At 36.3% G+C, this 23,589-nt stretch overlaps 2 protein-coding genes across 7 annotated transcripts in view; one reads left to right on the forward strand and one right to left on the reverse strand.

The window, feature by feature from the left end:
* Positions 1 to 1,250: 1,250 nt before the first annotated feature.
* Positions 1,251 to 12,679, forward strand: CUNH12orf29 (chromosome unknown C12orf29 homolog). Its single transcript, XM_045830413.1, has 7 exons — positions 1,251 to 1,444; positions 4,507 to 4,624; positions 6,846 to 6,941; positions 7,877 to 7,993; positions 9,596 to 9,793; positions 10,800 to 10,969; positions 12,481 to 12,679. The coding sequence occupies exons 1-7, from the start codon at positions 1,355 to 1,357 to the stop codon at positions 12,667 to 12,669; spliced, it is 978 nt and encodes a 325-aa protein (XP_045686369.1). The 5' UTR covers positions 1,251 to 1,354; the 3' UTR covers positions 12,670 to 12,679.
* A 777-nt stretch (positions 12,680 to 13,456) lies between these two features.
* Positions 13,457 to 23,589, reverse strand: part of CEP290 (centrosomal protein 290) — a 97,075-nt gene continuing 86,942 nt past the window's right edge. For all 6 annotated transcript variants that reach the window (XM_045830411.1, XM_045830412.1, XM_045830407.1 and 3 more), the window contains 5 exons: positions 20,829 to 20,970; positions 19,657 to 19,730; positions 18,979 to 19,073; positions 14,838 to 14,917; positions 13,457 to 13,692 (listed from right to left, as the gene is read on the reverse strand). In XM_045830411.1, the coding sequence (XP_045686367.1) occupies positions 13,459 to 13,692; positions 14,838 to 14,917; positions 18,979 to 19,073; positions 19,657 to 19,730; positions 20,829 to 20,970 (625 nt within the window). In that variant the 3' untranslated portion in view covers positions 13,457 to 13,458. The remainder of the gene's footprint in view (positions 13,693 to 14,837; positions 14,918 to 18,978; positions 19,074 to 19,656; positions 19,731 to 20,828; positions 20,971 to 23,589) is intronic.

Here is a 23,589-nt window from a genome sequence, read left to right on the forward strand (position 1 = left end):
CCCTTGAGGCTCATGAAACAAGCTGCTTTTTAGAATCCCTTTGGAAGAACAAAAAAGTAACTAGCTCTTGACTATAAAATGCTAAGAAGGTTCTGGTCCCAAGATCTTGCAGCCAGTATCAGGTGAAGCCCTCCTCCAACCCCCTTAATTTTTTTTTTTTGCCATGTTGTGTTTTCCTATGAGAAAATCAAAGATAGCAGAAGAGAAAGCAAATACTTTAAAATGACAAATCTCTTCTTTCCTCCCTCCCCTCTGAATCTAGCAATCAAAAAACTGAACTAGTTGTTGTTAGGGATGTTTCATTCTTTGGTAACTCTCTTATATGTAGATACTCTAATGAGACATAGTTGTTTACTTTTCCAATGGCTAAGTCAGGAAAATGCTGAACAACATAATACTTGCAAATAAGACAATTATAGAAATGAGACCACGTCTCGTCAAAGCACATAAAAAAATGGCTGTAGTCAAAACTCCCTCACTGAGAGATTGCTAGGTTCAATGAGCTAGAAAGGCTATTACCAAATATTTAAATTTTAATTTTATTCAGTCATTGACTGTCTTATCACTACCCTCCACTATTCTTTTAATAGTCAAAGCTGTTTCAGTTCTGCAGTTGACTGCAACTACTCAAGCCATTCGGACTCTGTTGGATCTCATATTTAAGATAAATGAGATTCCGGTGAAAAAACTTGAAATTGAAACCTGGTTATACGTATTTGTGTGGCTTTGGATTAGTTTAAGGCTAAACTTTGCACTCACTCAAAATCAGAACCAATTTCGGCTGTATCACGGTTCCCAATGAGGGTAATCCAAATGGTTACTATTTTGTCTCAGGTGTTTTAATTATAGCGTTTCCTAACGTTCTTACTGGGAAATCAGTTTTCATTCCTTGAGATGTTTCTGGATATTTCTAAACTTCTACAATGCGTCCCTAGGTACTTATTAAAGAGAACAGGCAATAAGTTTCATGAAAATGGTGTTAAATCTCCAAAGAAAAAATTCGTTACTCATAACGATGTTATTTAATTATCATGGACATCTTCGTTGAATGTAGTACCAACACCCCAGAAACGGATCTTTGTTTTTTCAAAGTGATTAGAACCAGGGAGAAGTCCGCGGGACAGCCTGGGGAGGTGTGTCGGCTTCCGCACTACAACTCCCAGAAGGCAGAGGGGCCAGGTACGCTTTTGGGCGTACTGCGCAGCCCCACGCTCCGTGTGGTAGAACGTAGCGCTGAGCGGTGCCTGAGCGTGAAAGTTGCGTGACTAGCGTGCGACGGCTTACTTCACTCTCTGCCAGGACCAGACTGAGTTCTGAAGTCCGCTTTCCATCCCTTCTACCTGTCCTGCTCATCATGAAGCGCCTGGGCTCTGTGCAGCGCAAAATACCGTGTGTGTTTGTGACGGAAGTGAAAGAGGAGCTCTCCACCAAAAGGGAGCATCAGGTAACGGGGTGGTCGAGTGGGCTTCTGTGGTGCTGGCTCCGTTTTGACCCGGCGAGGGTGCGCGGGCGCGTCGAAGCCGCTGTGTAGTTTTTTTTCAGGTTTCGCTGGTGAGGGGTAGGGTAGAGGTCTCATAGACGTGAGCTCCATTCAGGTTCTTGTACCTTCTCAGTTGCAAGGGAGGAAATCCACAAGAGGATTTTTCTGGTCAGGCGATTCAAACTTGTTCGCGTGGACACTGAAAACCACATCTTAAATAATATTCCTTTCTTTGTAGGTTACTGCTTTTGGGGAAAACCCCTTAAGTATTATATATACATAATCACCGCAATCCAAGCTTTCTTTTCAAGAGAATGGTGACAAAAAAAAAAAAAAAAGAAGAAGATGGGGACAAAGTGGAGTTTTTGGAAGACTTGCTTTACATGTTCTAACTAGCCTAATTTGGTCTTAGAACTCTTATATCGGTAATTCTAAGGTTTTCTATTCTCTTGGCACCGAGTTTTACACCTAGAGGGCCCTTAGTATAAATACTGGTGAATTAGATCAGTAACCTGTGACGGGATAATTCTTTAATGTATAGCAAAGCCCTTTATAGTAGAGCCCCCAGTTAACAACTCATCATAAAAACCACCATGTATATTTGACATAGACCTCCAGCCCCCTGACATGACTCTCACCAGCCTTCTTGGCAGTTTGTAGGACCAGACACTTGGGCTCCGGATAAATATTTGTTGAATAGAAGAATGAACCCTGGAGTCATTTCATATCAGTTTTCCATTTACCTTGATGCTTTTTTACGTATAATTTCTCTTTCTATTCTCCTTTCTACTGGTCCTGCATATTACACTGCCTTAACATTCTTGCCACCAGAATGACCGTCAGTACACTTTTTCTTAGTTAAAACACAACAGTAACTACTAAATGTCTGTAGTAGTTGTCAAGCTTTTATTTTTTCAAGCCCTGATGAAGCTAATGTATGAAACACTATCATCCTGAAGAGTGGTTCACTCTAGCTGTGATTCTCAACTTTGTATGTTGGATGAGGAGTGTAGTTTGTAAATGTTCCCTCCACCAGGAAAAATAAGCCTTTCTCTTGCCCATCTGTCATTAAGAATAGCTTATAGTATTGCTTATAGCAGTGATTTTCAACTTGTGTGCTGCAATAAGTTTTAAAGCATGCAGTACCTGTCCAGTTAGGGGCACTGGCCTCTTTTCCCTTAGATTGTCGAACAAAAGAAATGATAACAAATGACAACAGCCAACACAATAATAGCCGTCTGATGTGAATGCCCTGTCTTGAACCATAAATATATAGGTCATATAATAGAATTGCATCTCATTGGTCATGTCCCATAATAAGGTTGCATCTGATTGGTTAATTCTTGGTACCAGAAATCCTTATATACAAGTATAAGCACCTGATTTTTAAAGGTCACTTTGGAGCAAAAAGAATAGGTAATTACTGTTATTTTATTTTTTTGTAGTAATCAAAATTATACAGGTTATTTTGTCAGATTGGCAAAAATACTTTTTGGTGTGCCACATAATTTTAGTAATTAGTTTATGTATGCCATGAAGTGAAAAAGGTTGGAAATTGCTGGCTTATAGCATAGCATACAAATCCTTACTATAATTAAAGGCTTCCTGTTCAGCAGGCCCAGTCTACTCTCAGGCATCACTACAGTGAAGTCTTGTTCTAGCAAAGTCTGTTTTATCCTGTGAGCATACCAGGAACAATCCCGCCTCTCTATTTTTACAAATCAATCTACTCAACGTAGATCCCCTACAGAATTTTTAATTTTTTGAATCAGACCTTCTCTTTGAAATGTTAGTTATCTCAGTGATTTTGCCTGTCCATAAATTTTTGAGGACCACTTTACTATTAGTTTTTATACACACATGCCTTGTTTTTCTCTTTGTGGTTTGTCTGTAATGGCAGTAGAGGAGGAGAACTTTGTGTGCTGCTCTTTATCTTAACGTTGTCCTTTGAACATGTCCATAGCAGAGAGCGGTAGATAATTTATTATGCAAGGCATATTTGTGTTCATCAGGAGCTTCACAGACACAGTGATCTGCTCTCTAGGATCTGATAAATTTAAACATACACTAATGAGCCAGACCTTGGTTCTGCCACCATAGGTTAAATTGATATCCTTAGATACTGATGTCACAAATTAGTAATAAATTCCCCATTCAGTTTTATGTTAAAAGTATTGAATCAGTACCAGAGTAAGGCTAATTTTCTAAGTTTACTCCACTCTGAAATAGTATTTCCGCTTATTAGTCTTAAGCCTATGCACCCAGGCGTAATGTTTGTATTTGGCAGTGTTTTTTTTTTTTTTCACATTATGGAGGTGAATGTTAGATCAAATAGTTTAGACTATAAAATAGTAGCGTAAGCCTTTCTCAGAAATGAAAATACATTACACGTGAAAAGTTGATAGGAACACTAGACACGGTCTTTTCCTCCATTATTGATAGTCTTTTGGCTTGTCTTCCTGACAGTGTAAAAATCATAACTTAAACATGCACTTTATTCCTCAGAAAGCTGAAAGGGACCTGCTTGTTTTTCTCCTTAGTACTTTTTAGACCTAACATTGTGTTACGCATTTTGTTTTTGTTGTCTCCCTTGTTAAAAAAAAGTTTCACGAAAGATAGGTACTTTTTGTTCATCTCTATATTTCCCAGGCCAAGAACAATGCTTAACCTTCAGGAGGCATTTAGCAAATAATTGTCAAGTGAGTGAGTGAACACACTAAACACCTATGGTAGGAGAGCAGCGCTGCATAGGACATGGTTCCTGGTGTTGAGCTCATTATGGCGGATAAAGGAACGTGAAAAATCAATAATCTGTGGAAAAACAGGTATTGCTGTGATAGCATGGAAAGCAGGGAATGATTCCTGAAAACTTCATGGACAATATTTTTAAATGGTCTTAAAGGGTAAACAGAAGATTGGCCCTTAGAGCTAGTGAAATCAAGAATGTCCCAGGTGAGAATGTGTGCAAGGGCATACATAGATGGTATCTTTGTTAAACAAGTTTTTCTCTCTCTCTCTTTTTTAAGCCATTTAAAGTTTTGGCAACTGAAACTGTAAGTCACAAGGCATTAGATGCAGATATATACAGTGCAATTCCAACAGAAAAAGTGGATGGAACATGTTGTTATGTTACTACCTACAAAGGTAAAATAAAACTAATACAAATGCTGTTCATTACTTAATACCCATTAAGGGTCATATAATATGATAATTGCATTGTACGTTATCTCTAATTTGTATAATAAGCTCTCTATTTCACACATACGGAAACTGAGGCTCAGAGGACTTAAATAATTTGTCCCAAACCATATAATTAATGAATGGCTGAACTGGTAATAGAACCTAGGTTTGTCTGACTCTAAAGCTGATCCTAGTGCTGATTCCATGTTTTCATTACTATTGCCAGTGTCTGTAATTTATTTTATTTTAAAGTACTTTCAAAAAATGTAAAAATCTGAAGTAGAAATTGTCTACTATGTTAAGGAAAATAATACATTGAAAAGAGAAATAATCTTTTAATTTCTTTTGGATGGTGAAATTACCTCTCAGTTCAAGCAAAAGAAATAGAACAGTTAAATACAAATTGGACATATTTCTGGTATCAGGAAATCGCTTCTGAAATGCATTTTTTCACTTTTAATTGTGATAAAATATACATAAAATGTACCACCTGAACCACTTCTAAGTGTATAGTTCAGTGATAATACGTACAGTCCATTTGTTGTGCTGCTATTACCAACATCTGTTACTAGAACTATTTTCATCTTCCAAAAACAAAACCTGTTAAACATCTCACCATTTTCCCTCCCTCCAGCCTTTGGCAACCACCTTTCTACTTTGTATGATTTTGACTACTCTAGATAACTCCAGTACAAATACTGGAATCATATACAGTGTATGTCTTTCTGTGACTGGCTTATTTTACTTAGCGTAATGTCCTCAGAGTTCATCTATATTTTATAGTATATGTCAGAATTTCCTTCTTTTTTAAGGCTGAATAATATCCCATTGTATGTACATACCACATCTTCTTTATCTGCTTATCCATCAGTGCACACTTGGGCGGCTTCCACCTTTTGGCTATTGTGAACAATACTACGAACATGCTGTAAAAGGTCTTTTCCAGACCCTGCTTTCTTGTTCTTTGGGGTACACCAGAAGTAGAATTGTTGAATCATATACTTATATTTTTAGTTTTTTGAGGAACTTCCATATTGTTTCCCATAAAATCCTGCACCATTTACATTCCTACCAACAGCACACAAGTTTCTAATTTCTCTACATTCTTACTGGTACTTGTTACTTGTTTTTGATAGTAGCTGTCTTGAGGTAAGTGAAATGAATTTTTGTTTACTAGAAAAAGAACAAAAGGTCCATTCAGCCAGAAATGACACTATAATTTTAATCAGGTTCTTCTGTATTTACATTAAGAAACTTCAGTGTGCATCATTTTGTTTGATTATGTATAATGGTAGCAGTTGAATAAGGTTGGATTGCTAAAGAATACTTAGCAATGACAGTGCTTACATATCCACAGTTTATTACAGGTGAAGGATACATAATATAGCAAAGGTATTAAAAGGAAGGATTTACAACACAGCCAAAAACTGTGTCACAACAAAGGGTCAGGAGAGGTCAGGTGAAAGCTCCTGTTGCCCCCCACACTCTACACTCCAGGCCCTAACAGGACACACACTCTCAAATCAGGAACCCCTGATGTATGCCTGGAACACCTTTGAAACACAGAATCTACAACAGAGTCTTAGCTGGGGATTTCTTTATTTTGCTAGTCACAAAGGCACCTTTCTGCTAAGTAACCAGCCTCAACAGCAGAGTCCTCCAGAAGTCTCACCCTCATTAATGAATGCAGGCACACTGCCCTGAAACTTCTCAGGCCTGTGATTACAAAGTGTCACTGTTAATCAGTGTTTTATGCTTTGACCAGGGGTCCAAGCCTTGCAGAACAGCTCAGCCTAATAATGCCAAATCATCTGAGTTTAACCCTCATAGTTAAAAAGTTTCAGGGAAGGTGTGAATTACCTGGTCATATTTCCATTTAGTATAGAGGTGACTTCAGTTTCTCACAACAGCCACCTGTAATAAAATATGGTCTTGTGAAAGGGTTACATATTGCCTTTTTATGTCATCCCCATCATTCTTTAATCAAAACTTGTCTTATAATAGCAGATACCACTAGGTAGAAGCCGTCTTCTAGACTACTTATTTTACTTTGTCCTCTAGGCTTGCTTCTCTTGAAGAAGATGACCCTACTATTTATTGAAAAAATTTATTCTGGAATGTGTTTTAAAGTAAATTTCATTGTTTGCCTTTTAATATTTTTCCTTTTCTTTTATTATTTTCTTAGGTCAGCCATATCTGTGGGCTCGACTAGATAGAAAACCTAACAAACTAGCTGAGAAAAGATTTAAAAATTTTCTACATTCAAAACAAAACTCAAAAGGTTAGTAGGTGTTTTCTTTAGCCTTTCATGATTAAAATACCTGAAATTTGTGATTTATTTCTTGGTGTGGTGTTAATATTCATTATATCCTTTTGTACAATTTAAGCACTTTGGGAAAAGCAAAAAATTAGAATTAAATAACTTTATATGTAAGAATTGAAAAGTATTCTAAAATGTTTTCCTAACATTTATGTGCCTCTTTGTGTAGTGAGTCAATTTTATTAAAACCTACAAATTACTACATATATTACAATGAGTAACATGTTTTGATTTTTTCTGCCTAAGAGACAACCATGTAATTTTATAAATCAGGCACAAATCTCAAACAGTTATTATAATTTTTTTAAAAAGATTTTATTTATTTTTAGAGAGGGAAGGGAGGGAGAAAGAGAGAGAGAGAGAGAGAGAAACATCAATGTGTGGTTGCTGAGGGCCATGGCCTGCAACTCAGGCATGTGTCCTGATTGGGAATAGAACCTGTGACACTTTGGTTCGCAGCCCGCGCTCAATCCACTGAGCTACACCAGCCAGGGCAGTTATTATAATTTTTAATTATTAAATTAAAATGCCTCTATTATATAAGTAGATTATACACTCATTACAGTCTGCTCATTCATATATGTATGTAATCTATATATATTTACATTCATAGTACTTTAAAATACATCATAAATCTATACATGGGAACATTAGCTACTTTAGTTAGACGGTTATCCTGTATTTGCAAATGCTGGTGTGTTCAGAATTGAAAACTTACGGTGTTAGTGTCCTGACCCTGAGAAGTATAGATAGTCACATTGTGGTGATAATGAAGAAAGAATAACTATATGGTACCTGTTATAATGCGGTTTATTAGCTATTCCCACTTTGAGTTTTTTCATTGTTTTATGTGTTTTTAAAGTATTGCCACATAAAAGATTCTCTAACTCTTTTAGAATTTTTTTGGAATGTTGAGGAAGACTTCAAACCTGTTGCGGAGTGCTGGATACCGGCAAAGGAAATAGAACAGTTGAATGGAAATCCAATGCCTGATGAAAATGGACACATTCCTGGTATTGTGAAATCTTCTAAAATGCAGTTTGGTGTTTACTAGTATAAAGAATAAAAGACACATTTGATCAGAGATTACAGAATTTTAATTTGATTTTTCATAGTATTTATCTGTATGGCACAAAATTTCTTAGTCTGATTTATGTTAAGTAACAGTTTATACCAAAGATGCTCATATCCATAATGTTCTTCTCTTAGGTTTAGAATCACTTCTAAGATGGACAGTTTACTACCTATGGTCTGAAAATAAAGTGTTGAGTGGGAATAGCATCTTTTCTGAAGTCAGATCTTAAGAAGCCTCTACCTTTCAGATTGGGGATAAGAATGTGTGGGGTTTTTTGTTTTGTTTTGTTTTGTTTTTCCCCCCAAGGATCCTAGAAGACTATTTCAATTAAGGGAGGTGAAAATAAGTATCTCACAAGTAGTTTTACTGGAGAAGACAAAATTTTTTGCAAAAATGTGCCAGGTAAAAGATAACCCAGATGAAGGTTTACAGGCCTGTCTTGAGTACCTAAAATTTTTAGAGTACTCTTAGGTACTCTTAGTAATACAAAATGAAGATCAGAACCCTTATCCCCAAAGGTCTTGTAGACATGAGAGGAAGTCCACCAATAATGGTATGATTTAAGAATGAGAAGCAAACGCACATGGGGTATCGTCAGAGAAAAGAGGAAGAATTCGTAGTTCCACCTGTGGTGTTTAGGAGGCTTCTAAGGGGAGTGACATCTGTACTGAAGCTTGAGAACCAGGAAGTTAGCTGGAACGAAGAGGGAAGGTCAACTTGGGCAAACTCCCATGTAGAGAGATCATGGAGTGTTTTGGATATTTTATTTAACACTTTATTCTGGCTGGAATATTTGGGTGTATGACATTTGAGATTATAAAAATTGAGGCTCAAGATGTGGAATGGGCTTAGGTCTTAAAGGGTTTCTATTCCATCTGAAGGAATTTGAAGTGTATGCTGAAGATTATTAGGCAGGGGTATAGCAGAACTAAATTTAAATGTTTTTAATGGAACTATGATAATAATGAAGGGGGGTGTTCCCATTAATCTGGGTAGTGGTGGCCAGACATATTGGTGGTCCCAATGGCATACGTGTCATAGAACAGTGAGGAACTCTACTCTGACAACTGAAGTTAAGATGAGAATAGTAATAATATTCAATAAATGTGGAATCAATATTTTTTAGTAAATATGGGAATACAATAAATCGTGGAACAGTTACTGCATGTTTGTTGTCCCTAAAACTGCAAAGGAGGGAGAGAGAGAACTTAATTAAAACTTAAAAAAAAAAAAGGATTTTAGTTTTAGAATGGTGCTCAATTCTTATTGAAAAGGTGAATTTTTCTAGTAAAAATACTGGGTGCTCTGTAGTAAATAATGAAGTTAATTTTTCAACAGAATAAAAAATGAAACCTTAAAATTAAAAAAAGATTGATTAAAAAGAGTACAATTGTTACTTTTGCTGACTTTGAAAGTGGTATTTTTTGTGTGATAAAACATCCAGAAAATAGAGAAAATTTACAACAAAAATCAAAATTAGCTCATCTCAATGCACAGAAAAACAGTGCAATAACAAACATGTTTTTTCTTTAAATGATAGGTTGGATACCAGTGGAAAAAAGCAACAAACAGTATTGTTGGCATTCCTCTGTAGTTAATTATGATTTTGAAATCGCCCTGGTCCTGAAGCAGCATCCTGATGATCCTGGTCTTTTGGAAATTAGTGCAGTGCCTCTGTCTGATCTGTTAGAACAGACACTGGAGCTTATAGGAACAAATGTTAATGGAAACCCATATGGTGAGTAAATGTTTGTTCAGTACAGTAATTAATTTATAAAGAGAACTTTCTAGGTTCATCCTCACACACACAGAAATGACAAATAAATTTGACTTAAGAAGCCTAGGACTATAGCCACTTTATAGCTATTTCTATTAATTTTATGTCTGTGGAGAAATTTACCTAATCAATTTATTAGTCCATAATGTTCTTTTTTAATCTTTTTCTTTCCTATAATAACATTATAAAACTACGTAAGAAAGGTGTAACTCAGGTGTAACTTTGCAATGCTTTTTAAAATTTCGGTGAACTGAGCTGAATGAAAATCATAATGTGCTTTCTACGGCTAGGTAATTAGTGTAGGATTAATTAATTGCTAAGTGTAAAGTGACTAAAGAATTGGCAATGAATAGCAAGCATATCAAGCTATGATGAATTGCGTACCAGTCCCAGTGGCACTGTGGAGTACACTATTGACAAGATTGATGAAGATGGGCCTAAGAACATTATAGCTTGAATGGCAAAATCCTATATAAAGATTAGAAGCAGACTGACAGGTGGAAAGAAGCTAAGATAGTAATTAGACAAGTTAGCAGAAATATGGCATGGCTGTTTGGCAAACATTGAATAATAGTGAATGTGGCTCATGGTGTAGAGGAGCAGGGGGTGGTCTTTTTTTTTGTAAAAAGCCAGGAAAACTCTTAGTCTTATGGATACCTCTAAGACAGGCCATAGATAGTATATTTAAATGAATAGATGTGCCTCTGTTCCTTTGAAAGTATTTACAAAACAGACATGTGGCTGGATTTTGCCCATAGGTCACAGTTTGTGGACCCCCGATATGGAGTAGAAAAGGTAGAATTTAGATTTAATGGGATGTGGTGCCGTTTTTGAGTGAGAATACTTGTGTATCTCTGCAAAGAAACCAACTAAATTAAACAGTTGTTTTTTTTTAAATTTTTACTTTGAGAGGTAGATTTTCTCATTCTTGAAACCTTTGACTAATGGCAAAATTTTACCACTTTAGGGTTAGGAAGCAAGAAGCATCCATTACATCTTCTTATACCACATGGAGCATTTCAAATAAGAAATTTACCAACCTTGAAGTACAAAGATCTGTTGTCCTGGTTTGAAGGTTGCAGAGAGGGTAAAATTGAAGGAATAGTGTGGCACTGCAATGATGGCTGTTTAATCAAGGTAATGGCAGAAAATAGCTTGTGTGATTATGTCCTCTTACGTTCCTAAAACAAAGTAGGAGTGGCACTAAAATACTCTACAAATTGCAGTAATTCCGATGGTGTGATAAAGAAATTTATTTGTTCATCTCACATGTTGTCTTTTTTTTATATGATAGTGTTTCCCAGTGTACTTATTCTGTGGGTCATGAGTTCTTGTAGATGCGCTTCAGAATTAAAGTGATGAAAGCATCTGAAAAACCCTGCATACTACATATTCCTTTCTTGGAAATTCATGCTGCACATTAGTGTTCTTTCAAACGTTCTATAATTATAGCATTTAGTCCTGTTTAATTCAGCACTCTGATCGTGTTCAACTCAGCATTTCCCAAACTTACTTGGTATAGAATTTGTTGCGTTAAAAGAGTGCCAAGGGTCAGTTAACATATACAGAATTAATTATTTTGTATTTTATGTCCTTTTCTGTCTGCGTACTTGATTTCTCACAGGTTCTTGAAATTTGTCATGTTCAAAACCAGACCTAGTTATAACCACCCCCTGACTCCAACAATTCATTAAAGCCAAAACTTAAAATACCATTTTTTAACCCTGCTCTCCATTACTTCATACCTCCAATTACCAGTTCTTAAAGGTTCTGATCTATTGACTGCATCTTTCTCCCCAACTAAGTAGCTGCTAATTTAGACATTCATGTGAGTAATTTTACATCACCCTCTTAAATGTTAACTTTCAGTGTTATCTCTTTTCTATCCATTCTTTATAAATGAATGTGAATATTAACTTCCCTGCATAAAACTGTTTAATGACTAAGATTTTTCATGATCTGGCTCCTTAACTTTCTGGAACTGCCTCCACCCCCATCTCCCAAGCACATTCACAATGTGTATGTTCTAACCATACTTAAAATAACTAGAGGGAGGCCCTGGCTGGTGTAGCTCAGTGGATTGAGCACAGGCTGCGAACCAAAGCATGACAGGTTCAATTTCCAGTCAGGGCACTTGCCTGGGTTGCAGGCCACGGCCCCCAGCAACCGTACATTGATGTTTCTTTCTCTCTCTCTTTCTCCCTCCCTTCCCTCTCTAAAAATAAATAAATAAAATCTTAAAAAAAAAGAAATAAAAAATAACTAGAGGGAAAAAAGAAACCCCATTCTGTCACATGATACTCCTTTTGGGTAGAATGTCCCCGCACCCACCATTAGCTAGCTTCTGTATTAGCAGCAGACTCCATTATTAAAATTTTTGGAGCCCTTGATTACGTTCCTGGCATGTTTCCAGGTGCTAGAAATACAGAGTCCACTTAGCAGTGTCTCTACCTTCATGAAGCTCACATTTGATAGGGATGACAGACAATAAACAGCTGTGTATTATGTCAGAAGAAGCAGCTATGAAAAAATAAAGAGTAAGGGACAGTGGAGCCTTAAATAGTGCCTGGCATAGGTAGGCACTCAAACATTTTTAAGCAAATGAAGATTATACAGCCTAAAACTAATACCCTTTTTTCTTTTTTTAGGTCCATCGCCATCATCTTGGTTTATGCTGGCCAATTCCAGATACTTACTTGAATTCAAAACCAGTTACTGTGAACATGAACCTGGACAAACATGACTATGCTTTTGATACTAAGTGTTTATTTTATCATTTTTCAAAAATAGACCATCAGAAATTTAGTAGGCTCAAAGATATAATACTTGACGTATAATCTGGAAATGTAATTAAAAACCAGCTTTATTGTTATATGTGAATCTTGAATATTCTGCCATTTTTAAAAGGTAAAGATATGTCAAGGTTCCTAATTATCATTTAGTGTCTGTAGTAGCAATATCTCTTGTAGCATTTGATGAAAAGAATTTTCCATATGGAAGTATCTATTTAAAATCTTATTTGGAATCAGCAAGTAAATTTTAACTTCTGTACTTAAAACTCTAAGTAATAGTAAGCTTCCCCACCTTGTACAGAGGGTTGGATTCTGCCTATTTGAAACTGGATAGTAATTTAATGAAAACAACAAATTTGGATCACTTATTTTCAAAGTTCAATAGTTTATGCTGAATTTAATGTAATTTTGCTAGACATTTAACAAAACATACAGCTCAGCCTTATATATCCAGCTATATATAAAATAGGTATACATAAAATTTAAGTGTCATAACACATATATAAATGGGTAAGTATATATAAAACCTCAATTTTAAACATTAAAATTGCTAAAGTTTACTCTCATATTCTTTAAAAACTTAAAACATAATGTATAGATGTTCACCATAGCTCATTGCTTATTCCATAGTTGTAACAGTTTGAAAATCTTCAAATACATACTTTTCTAATGTTAAAAATTCCATATAATTTTATTTACTAAAAATTCAAATTTAGGTAAAGGTATATGGTATTAGACAGGAAATCATGTAGGTCAGAGACTTGCTTGATTTCCAGATGGAATTTTAACTTACAAAATTAATGAATAATTTAAAACTACAGGTATAGCTGTCCCTTAATAAAGGGGGAAATTAACAGGACTTTCCTCTTCTTCGTCTTCCAGCTGTTCGGAAGCAGCAGTAGGACTAGTCAGTTGAATTCCAGATTGCTCAGAAAGTTTTTTTAACTTCTCTTCTAAAAGAATATTTTTCTTTACTTCTTCTTTGTAATTATACTTCAGATCTTCAATTTCTTCAAAAAATGAAGGATCAAAATTTTGTAGTTCTTTCTTCAGCTTTTTTATTTCCTCCTGATAGAAACATTTTATCTTTAAAAGCCATATATAGGTATATAATACACTCTTTAGGTTTGAACTAAAGAGATATAAATATGAAAGCCAAAGTAATCTGAATACCCAAATATACTTATAAAGACAGAAGTATTTTCTTAAGATTTTGTTAATAAGGTTTCATTGTGTAGTATAAGTAACTACCATATTTTTGGACCATAAGACGTACCTAGGTTTTAGAGCAGGAAAATAGGGAAAAAAACCATAAATAACATAATATTTCACCAATGTAAATGTAAACAGAACTCAACAGCAGCATTAACAGCCATTATTCCTCCCAAAATAGGGGAGGAATAATGTACAAAATGGGGGGGGCATCTTATAGTCTAAAAAATACGGTAACTTGTTAACTCAAATTATTTGTTAGGTTCTAGGCTTTGACTAAAATTTATTAGCTCTTAAACTAGAGGGGGATTTAATCTTTTTCCAAAAGCATACTCTCAGATAGTGAGACCAGCAAAAAGATGTGGCTATTCACAGCATTAAGGTTTTGGTTAAGATTCTTTGGCTTAGGCTTCATTTATATTGTCTTTACAAATAATGTAATTTGTAATGAATTAATGATCAACTTCATATAAATATATTTATGATCAGGGAAACCCTAGGGCTTCTGCCTGGCTAAAGAGTTAATGCATCTGGTAAAGAGACAGTTTGAGCTTTAATGACCAGTTTAGAATAGCCAGTGATCACTAGTTAACTTTCATGTTCTTTTGTTCTGTTTACAGATTCTTAAAGAAAGAGATAAAGCATAGTAAATATCTTTTTCTTAAGGGAAGGAAACTATTCCTAAAAAGAATTTCAAAAGGAGATAAAAGACACTGTTCACAATGTGACCAAAAACTTAATACTAAAACTGAGCTCTATATTTGTGGCAATTACAAAATAAATTTACTTTTTAATACTATTTATTTTGTCTCAAAATTTTTGATAGCTCTTGTATAATAAATAGTTTTAAACACAGCTAAATATAATGAACTTTGTAGTGTTAAGGTCAACTATAAGTATAAAATGTAATCCTAGAAATTTTTATGATACAAACTCAAAGTGATAATTTTCAACAGCTGTTTTCACAAAACATAATACTATAATTAGATATATATTTATACCTTCAAATGCTGCTTTTCTAGGTCTGAGGTTTTAAGCTGTGTCTCTAGATCTTTTAATTTTTCCTGTAGTTGATCAGGATCTGCCAAAAAAAAAATTAGGTTCAGCTTTTTCCACTCTTAAGTTTAAGACAAAGAATTTGTTTTAGAGAATAAGGAGAAAAGTTATGAAAAAGCCTGGAGAATACATCATTTTGTGGCTGACATGTTTTAGGCAGTGACTACTATATGCTACCTCTGTCAGGACGGTAATTTCATAGCAGACTACGAGAAAAAGCATCTGCCAGATATGAGAGGTATAGAGTGAGGTTAATACTTTACATGGAAGAAACTTATTTTACACAGAAAAATTCTAGAGCCAGAAAAATCTGCTGAGTACTCAAAGTATAGCAGGAAAGTAAGTGAACTGTTAGACAAGGGACTACAACCATAAGCCAGCCCAGTGCCCCTGCTACCCAGCAGCATTGGCTATTCCATGTACATCACTACATGTATAATTACTAATGCATTAGGTGGGATGGATAACACAGGTGGTGAGTAAGTCCTCATAGGTGGAAAAAGTAAGTACACAAACAGCACAGAGGCTTTATTTTATGGATTTCCTCTCCAGAGTGAACATGTCCCTAATTTTATAATGAGAACCAATGGGCAAATGGTATTTTTGCTTTACCTGCCATCTGCTAGAAACATACTTTTTTAAATTAAACAGTATAATGTGCCATGTGGTGGTCATGTTGCAGCCATTGAAGGGTAAAATAAAAGTAATACAATAGTTTAAGAAAATGGGCAACAAACATTTTCATGAATGGGATTAAGTATCGTCTACTAAGGTGTCTTGAAATGGTCCTCTGTAAGTGGAGATGGGAAATATTTTCCTTACCCTTTTATGGAAGTAGAGTCAGCAGAACCCATTTTTCCTCTGGAAAGCAGAGCAGAATTGTACTTTTCAAAGCTTCCCTCACCTTTGCAGAAAGTGCTAATGATTTTTTACAGAACTGATTCTTAATCACTGGAATGCTATATTGAGATGAACTTAGTGTAATGACCACTTACATTAACAGTGCTTTAGAATTTCCAGAGCAATTTTCGTTTGATTTTGAGCCTTAAGAATCTTTGAAATATGATAGGTACCTTATCTCTAAAGGAGATAAGGAATATGGGGGTTCAGAAATTCCCTCTCAGCAGACTGAGGATTAGAACTGCCAATGTCAACAGCATTAATGGGTCTTTGGTCTATTGTGCCTAGTCCAGTACATCAAGCTAGATGCTATGAGAGAGACAGAGAGATTATGTGTACTTTTAGTCACTGAGAGGCAGCGCAGCATCATGTGCAATACCAGAGAATGGAGAGGAGCTTTGGAGTTCCCTAGATTTAGGTTTCATCCTGCCTCTTGTCATTTCTATCTGTGGTGACCTTAGGACCAGGTAAATTAAACCTCTTTCGATATGTTTATCAGAGGTCAAAGGGAAACAGCACCCACCATACAGGGTTATAAGGATTATAAAATGGTCATAAAGCACTTAGCATATGTGTAATGTCTGGTACAACTCATACCTGAGAGCTTTAATGCAAAGTAGCAACAGGACTATGGTAAGATAATTGAAACAGCTATATAAAATAGTCAAAGATTGTTCAGATATAAATTGGTATAATTCTTTGGCACAGAATTTGGCATTTCTATCAAGCTTTCAGACATACAGTACAAATAACCAATTCTCATCCATGGTAGTTACAGTCTATAAAGTCAACACAATGAATTAATAAATACTGAACCATTGCTCTTAGAAGAAAAATACAGTTTAGATACAAATATAGATATTTAAGTATACTTCTATCTAAACACACATGTATCAGATTATAATCTTAAATCCTGGAAACATACAAATATAGATATTTATACTTCTATCTAAACACACATATATCAGATTATAATCTTAAATCCTGGAAACAACTTGTTCTGGTAGATTCTATTTTCTTTGTTTTACAAAAGAGAAAACAAGGTTTAGGAGTGTCAAGTTACTTTACTGAGGCTGCCCCAATAAGTGTCAGACTTGGGATTTAAACCTAGTCCAACTGTCCCCAGAACCAGAGCTTGCCCTAAACTGCACTGCCCCTACTGTCTCCATCCTCTGGTCATCTCCATGTGAAGGCTGAAACTGCCTCACCTTGTTGGATGTCATCTGGGAAAGTGTGGGTCTGAGAAATTTTTCACCCTCTGTGTATATTCATAGAAGTGCCATAAGTGCTAATTACAGGGTTACAAGTAAAATTCAGTGAGTAGGTGAATTAACAGGTACAGAATCTGCAAATAATGAGGATCACTTATTGTGGGTGTACATGAGGAAGGTTCAGGAAATACCCAGTCATGTAATATGAAAAATAAGATACCTTTATTGAAAAAGATACAAGAAACACTACATAGGACAATGACACCTCAGTCCCCTTCAAAGTAGGTACCTTGGGACCTCACACAGGTTCTCCCAGTGTCTCTTCCACTGTTCAAAACACTCTGCAAATCTTTTGTTGGAATTGCCATCAGTTGCCCTGTTGTATTTTCCTGAATTTCATGGATGGTCTGAAATCACTTATGTTTCAAAAGTGATTTTAGTTTTGGGAAAATCCAGAAGTCACAGGACATGAAATCTGAGCTGTAAGGAGGCTGAATCACCTGGGCGATTTCATGTTTCATTAAAAAACTGCACAAGATGTGGCGTGGTAGACATGATGCATTAGTGGGTGTATTGTTACGATGCTGCCAATCACTGCTTGCCCATAGCTGCGGCCATTTTTGTCGTATTGCATCTCTCATCCAATGAAGAACACTGAGGTAGTACTCAGTTTTTGGCCTGGAGGGCCGTGCTATTGATGGACAATACCATCTCAATCAAAAAACACAGTTAATATGGTCTTGATCTTGCTGTGACTTTGCCATGCCTTCTTCAGGCATGGAGAACCAGGCTATTTCCATTGGGATGACTGGGCCTTCATTTCCAGATCACAGCCATAGACTCAAGATTTGTCTCTGGTCATGACCTTTTTTAGGAAATCTGGTTCACTGGTTACAGTTTGAATTGTCACTAGCAACTGCAGCACAATGTTTCTTCTGCTCTGCTCCAGTAGCTGAAGCCATGGAATGCAATTTGCCACAACATGTTTCATGCCAAGATCCTGCGTTAAAATCTCAGACACGATAGTTTTTGGAATACCCAGACCAGCTTCTAGTTCTCACACTGTCAGTCATCAAACCCATACATATTCAACGTTCTCAGGTGTTCTGTTTGTTGCAGGCCTCTCAGAACGTGGATCACTTTTGACATATTGTCTACCACCTTTGAAGCATTTGTGCCACACTTTTATTTGCACTGCACTCATCCCTGAAAGCCTTCTGAATCATCCATATAGTTTCTGTATATGAATGGTCAAGCCTAACGCAGAATTTGATGGAGATTTGTTCTACTCGCTCAGTCATTGTGAATGCAATGGCCACAGTACACATGCTCACTCAACAGTGTCTACTGCCCCCACTGACTAGTACAGTGAAGTTATTGCATGCACATTCTAGTCCACTCTCCTTGGCTGCCAGGTTACATCAATGTTGTGCAAACAGCTCTTATTATATTAACAATGGCTAGCCTTTTACCAGACCTCAGATGTGCATATAGATTATGGATATATGTATATATGTATATAAGCACATAAGAATAGGGGAAAGACTAGTAATCACTTCTAAATGCAAGTGAAAGGAGGTAAACGATAGACATTCTTTGTAAAAAAAAAGTATTCTACTTGTTTATGTAGTTTTAAATTAACAAGGATACACCAACATCTAAAATAATATGTAGAGGGTTTAAAATGGACTATACTTAAAAACTGGAAGCAACAAATTAACCTAGTATTCATTGCTCAGCACTGCATCCTGATTAATCAGTAAACACCCATATAAAGCACAAGGAGAAAAACACTGAGTACTTGCAAAGGGCTTGATGGTAATAATAATATTGCATGGAGGAAGAGACAGCTCCAAAAGTTTATACTGGGGATTTGACTTTATAGGAAGACAATTATCAGAAGTTTGTGAACAACAAACAAGGCAAGTCCTCATTAAACAACTTGGGTTACCTAAAATGTTATAAAATACATTACCATGCATGGTGCTCTCAGCTCCACTTTGGTCTTTCTGTGTTTCTATCTGATGGATTAATTCTGCTTTTTCTTTTTCCAGCTGATTATTAGCTAATCTAGAGCACAATGATAATGTTATTAAAACAAACCAAAAACATTGCTCCACAAAATATATGGACATTTCCTATGAACTGTGAGGTACAGTTCTGATATTCATAAAGTCATCAATTTACTTTGTTGCAATGCTACCATTCTCAAAGAGAGATCACAGGATCAAAATTCTTCATGTTTTTCTTAAAATTGAACCTGATGTCATTTTTAAGAGTAGTTTTCCCATTGGATGAGCCTCATTAGGGTAGGCTACAGAACCATGGAAGTAAAGGTGTTTTTCCCTCTTTTGTTAATTGTCTCTGGAAAGTTAAGGTTTAATACATTTTATGCTACTAAGAAAATGTAAAAAAACACATTAAAAACTAGGTAACCTATATTAGGATCTGGTTTACTGTTTTTTTTTCAGCATCTGTTATGTAAAAGATAGAATGATTGGAATTAGAAGGATAAAATAAGGCTCGTAAGCCTTTTAGGTAGCTAGGTTGAGACATCCTACCTCTCTAGATACAGTAAATATATTAAAAGATAATATTATATTAAAAGATAATAAAAAAGAAAAAAACACCGCCACAGGAGAAGAGGATATACCTAAGAACCTGAAGCTCCCGTTGAAGGCCCGGCTCTGTCTCAACACCCTCAGGGACGTGTTTCAGAATCTCAATCTTTGGACACAATGAAAAGTTAGAAGACAAAGTTTGACATGAAAATAATGAGATTTTATAAAGATACATTTTCAATAATACGTAATATTAAAAGTTGGGTTTTCAAAAGCATGCAAGCACACATCCATCATCTTCTGTTTACTATTCATTCAATAATTACTTGTTAACTATTATTCTAGGCATAGAAGACACAGACGTGAAAAAAGCAGGCAAAATCCCTTTGTATATGTTCCCATGGCCCTTACATTTTTAGTGAGGAAAAACAAACAATGAGGATATGGTGTGGTGTGCTGTGATGTGCTGACAGTGCCACATGGAAGGAGGGTCTATCAAAAAAATTAACCCAGGGGAGAGGATAGAGAGTGACGGAAGGTGCCATAGGCTCAGGGAAGGTCTAAAGCGCCTCCATTTAAACAGAGAAATAAAGTGGGTAAATATTATTCTAAAGAAGGGAAGCAAGTATAAGGCCCTGAAGCTTGAATGAATTTGATTTGTTCCAAAGACTGAAGGTCAGTGTGGCCACAACACTGTGAATGAAGAAGGGAAAGTAAACATGAGGTTAGGGAGGAAACAAGATGCCAGACTATGTAGGTCCTCAGAGAGGCTATGAAAAGAACTTTACAATTTTGTTGCAGTAATGTGGAACTATCAGAAGACTATAAGATGGGACTGCTACAATTTGCTTTAAGGATTACTTGGAAACTATGTGGAGAATAGATCAGTGATAGTGAGAGGTAAAAGAAGGCAAGATTGGGAGCAGGGAGACCAGTGAGGAAATTATTGCAATAGTTCAGGTGTGACAGAACAGCTTGTACTGGACTAGCAGTATTGGAAGTGCTAAGGCATTACGAGATTTAGGATATATTTTGAGAACTGAGCTGACATGACTTAATGAAAAAGGTGTAGGGCATGAGAGAAAAAAAGAACTTGATGATCCCAGGGTTTTGGCTTAAACATACAGGTGAATTGGTGGTGTCATTCACTTAGATGGGCCTCCTGGGGTAAGAATTAATCAAGAGTTCATTTTTATCTGCACAGGACAATATGAAGGAATAGTTTGAGATATAATACATTATTTTATCATGTAATATTACTTGCCTGTTGCTCAAGGCCTTCAGTGTATTTCTTAATTTTTTGTTCCCTCTCTGTTGCTTGTCTTACAAGTTGTTTAAGATCAGTAAGGCTTTGGGTTTTTTTGGCAATATCAGTTTCCAATTCTTTCAATTTGGTTTCATACATTCTAAAAGAATAAAGGAAAATAACTGGTGTAGACATTGAAAATAATTCATCCCATTGATTTAAGTCAGTTTAAATTATTGCACTAAAAATAACAAAGAATATCTTATTACACTGTTTCTGTTAGTCAAATCTTTTGCTACTTATTTATTTAGCATTAGATGACACCTAGGACTAAGTATCCCCAACTAACAGAGGGGCCAACTAAAAAGAAGGATTTAGGTGCTTCCCAAGTATAAACAAGGGTGGAGCCTAAACTATAAAATATTAAAATCCCCTTTTCAGTTGCAAAAGAAAAACCTGAAAGTAAAATTCATCAGAGTATCAAATTCTGTATTATTGGATATCCTTAGGAATAAAGTAAAAAATCACAAATTAAACCATTTTACAGACACACACACACAAAGATTTAAAAAAGGAAGTATCCAGATAAAACGAAACTAAAAGGGCACTGCTGGGAGAAGGAAGAGAATGAGCAAAAGTGTGGGTGGGAGAAAGGGCCTATGAGGGGGAAGGGTGAAGTTTGTAAAAATCTGAATGGATTTGTAACCTTTAAAGAAATGATCGATAGTTAAAAAAAAATCTAGATTTCAGTAGAAATTTTTAAAACATTGAGCCAAAATGGTTTTACAAGCACATCGTAACACCTTAAAGGGAAACCATACCAAACTTTTCCAGAGAAAAGAAGAAATCTTTTGGCAATGGAATCAGGTAAAGATAGTACAAGGAAGGAAAATTATTATCTTAATACAATTCAAAAAGCTTTTGATAAATCTTAGAAACTCAGATTAGAAAGCAATATTCTTAACCTAACAAGGACTATCAACCCAAGTGGTGAAATATCAGAAGCCACTCCTTCATTTCATTCAATTCCCTGCTCAAATGCCACCCAGAGAGGCTTTCTCTGATTCCCCCAATCTAAAACAGTTCTGCATCACCCTGGCCTGTCTCGGCAGGCACTATAAGGGTTGATATGAATCCCAGCTAGAGACCTTAGCAATTTTTTGGTGTATGTAGACAGGCTGGAGCCCAAGGATTAGAATGAGTCTTCTCTTGACCTAGGATTCTACTAGGACTTACTTTTTTTTTCAAGAGGGTTGACTGAAGGCCTACTATATGCTTAGTTACCTGTACAGTTCTCATACTAAACACATAAATAATCTAAAAGACAAAGTCATCTTCAACTAAATATTATCACCTGTCCCAAGTGTTTATAAACTTTGTAAACCCTTTTCACCATACTCTTTTCTGCAGGCTCACAGAGACATTTTTAGAAAAGGAGGGACAGGAATTATCATTTCTATAGGCATAAAAACTTGAGCTCACAGAATAACAATGTAATTTACTTATTGGTCACAGTGCAACTAGGTATTTTTCCATGGAAACTACTTGGCTATCTGAAGGAAACTAGGCAAAGTAGGCCTTTTATAAAAACACAAAGCAGAGTCTGGCATGCAGCAAGTACTGAGTATATATCTGCTGAATGAATGCAACTTAAAACAACTCAAAATTCTTTGAGGCCATATGTCATTACAGAAAAAAAAAGAACCAAGAAATCAACTGAGAGTGCTACTGGTTGTGAATGTCAGCTGGGGTCCAAGCAGACACAAGAAATGCCTTCTCCCCTTTACACCATCACGCATTATTTCATTTAACCCCTCCCTACCCTAGCCCTCGGACAGAACTAAGAGAGGGCTAGCATGAGGAAGAGTGGCTTCTGATTCCTCAGTATATTAGGACTGGAACCAAGGACCCTTCACCCGGACTGCCTGGCTACATGGCCTACTCTCCAATTACCTGCATAACCTTCCTCTTTTCTCCTTATCCTTGGTTGTCAAGGGCCAAGTACAGTGCAGCAGGTCCACTACTGGATGTGCTATCACCTCACAGTGCTAAGGCTCCCATTCCAGTTGTAGTAATGGTGACTGCCACCCCACACCCCCTCATCATATCCATTCTAAACAGCAGGTAGACACTGCAAGGGGGGGCTGGGGAATGCACGGACATAGAAAACTATATGAATATGTCAAGATAAATATGAGTTTGCCTTTGAAATGGGGCCAGCAGAAGCAAAAAACACAATGTAATATTGGATGACTTTAATGGGAAAGAACATGGGCAGGATTTCATTGGTCCCTGGCTTTTATACTATTTTTAAGCAGCTGCTAACAGTTGGAAATGAGAATGAGAGCAAAGCCTTTTACTGAGACATCCGAGTCATGATGAAGCACTGTGGTGAGAGTAGCAATGAACTTGTGAATTCCCATCACCTCCTTCACAGGCACAAAGTTTGACAGTCAGGAATCACACATACTTGTAGAAAAGGTTCACGAAGTGGGAGAAAAGCAAGTGCCAGAAAGCAGAGGCCAGTAAGACACTAAAGCTGTTGCTGAATTCATCTGTTGGGGTTATTCGGAGAACAAATTGCTAAGACTACACCACCAAAATTTCAGCCCAGCCCAGATCCAGTGTGCTACAGGTGGTAACAAAATAGCTCTACTGTGCCTGGCTTATACTTGAGGTAGAAAATGCACACCACAAAAAAGATGAGGTGTAGCTGGACGAAGCCATGCTCAGGAGAAGCTAGGCAGCATCAGTCGAGGCTCATGGCTGAAAGCAGCTT

The sequence above is a fragment of the Phyllostomus hastatus genome, unplaced genomic scaffold, assembly GCF_019186645.2.
Source record: "Phyllostomus hastatus isolate PE091 unplaced genomic scaffold, TTU_PhHast_1.1 phas_contig_152, whole genome shotgun sequence".
Classification (NCBI taxonomy): Eukaryota; Metazoa; Chordata; class Mammalia; order Chiroptera; family Phyllostomidae; genus Phyllostomus; species Phyllostomus hastatus.

Coding starts and splice junctions, on each gene's coding strand:
- CUNH12orf29 (XM_045830413.1), top strand. CDS start 1,355: ATGAAGCGCCTGGGCTCTGTGCAGCGCAAAATACCGTGTGTGTTTGTG. Junction 7,994..9,595: donor TGAAAATGGACACATTCCTG/GTATTGTGAAAT, acceptor TTTAAATGATAG/GTTGGATACCAGTGGAAAAA. Junction 9,794..10,799: donor TGTTAATGGAAACCCATATG/GTGAGTAAATGT, acceptor TTACCACTTTAG/GGTTAGGAAGCAAGAAGCAT.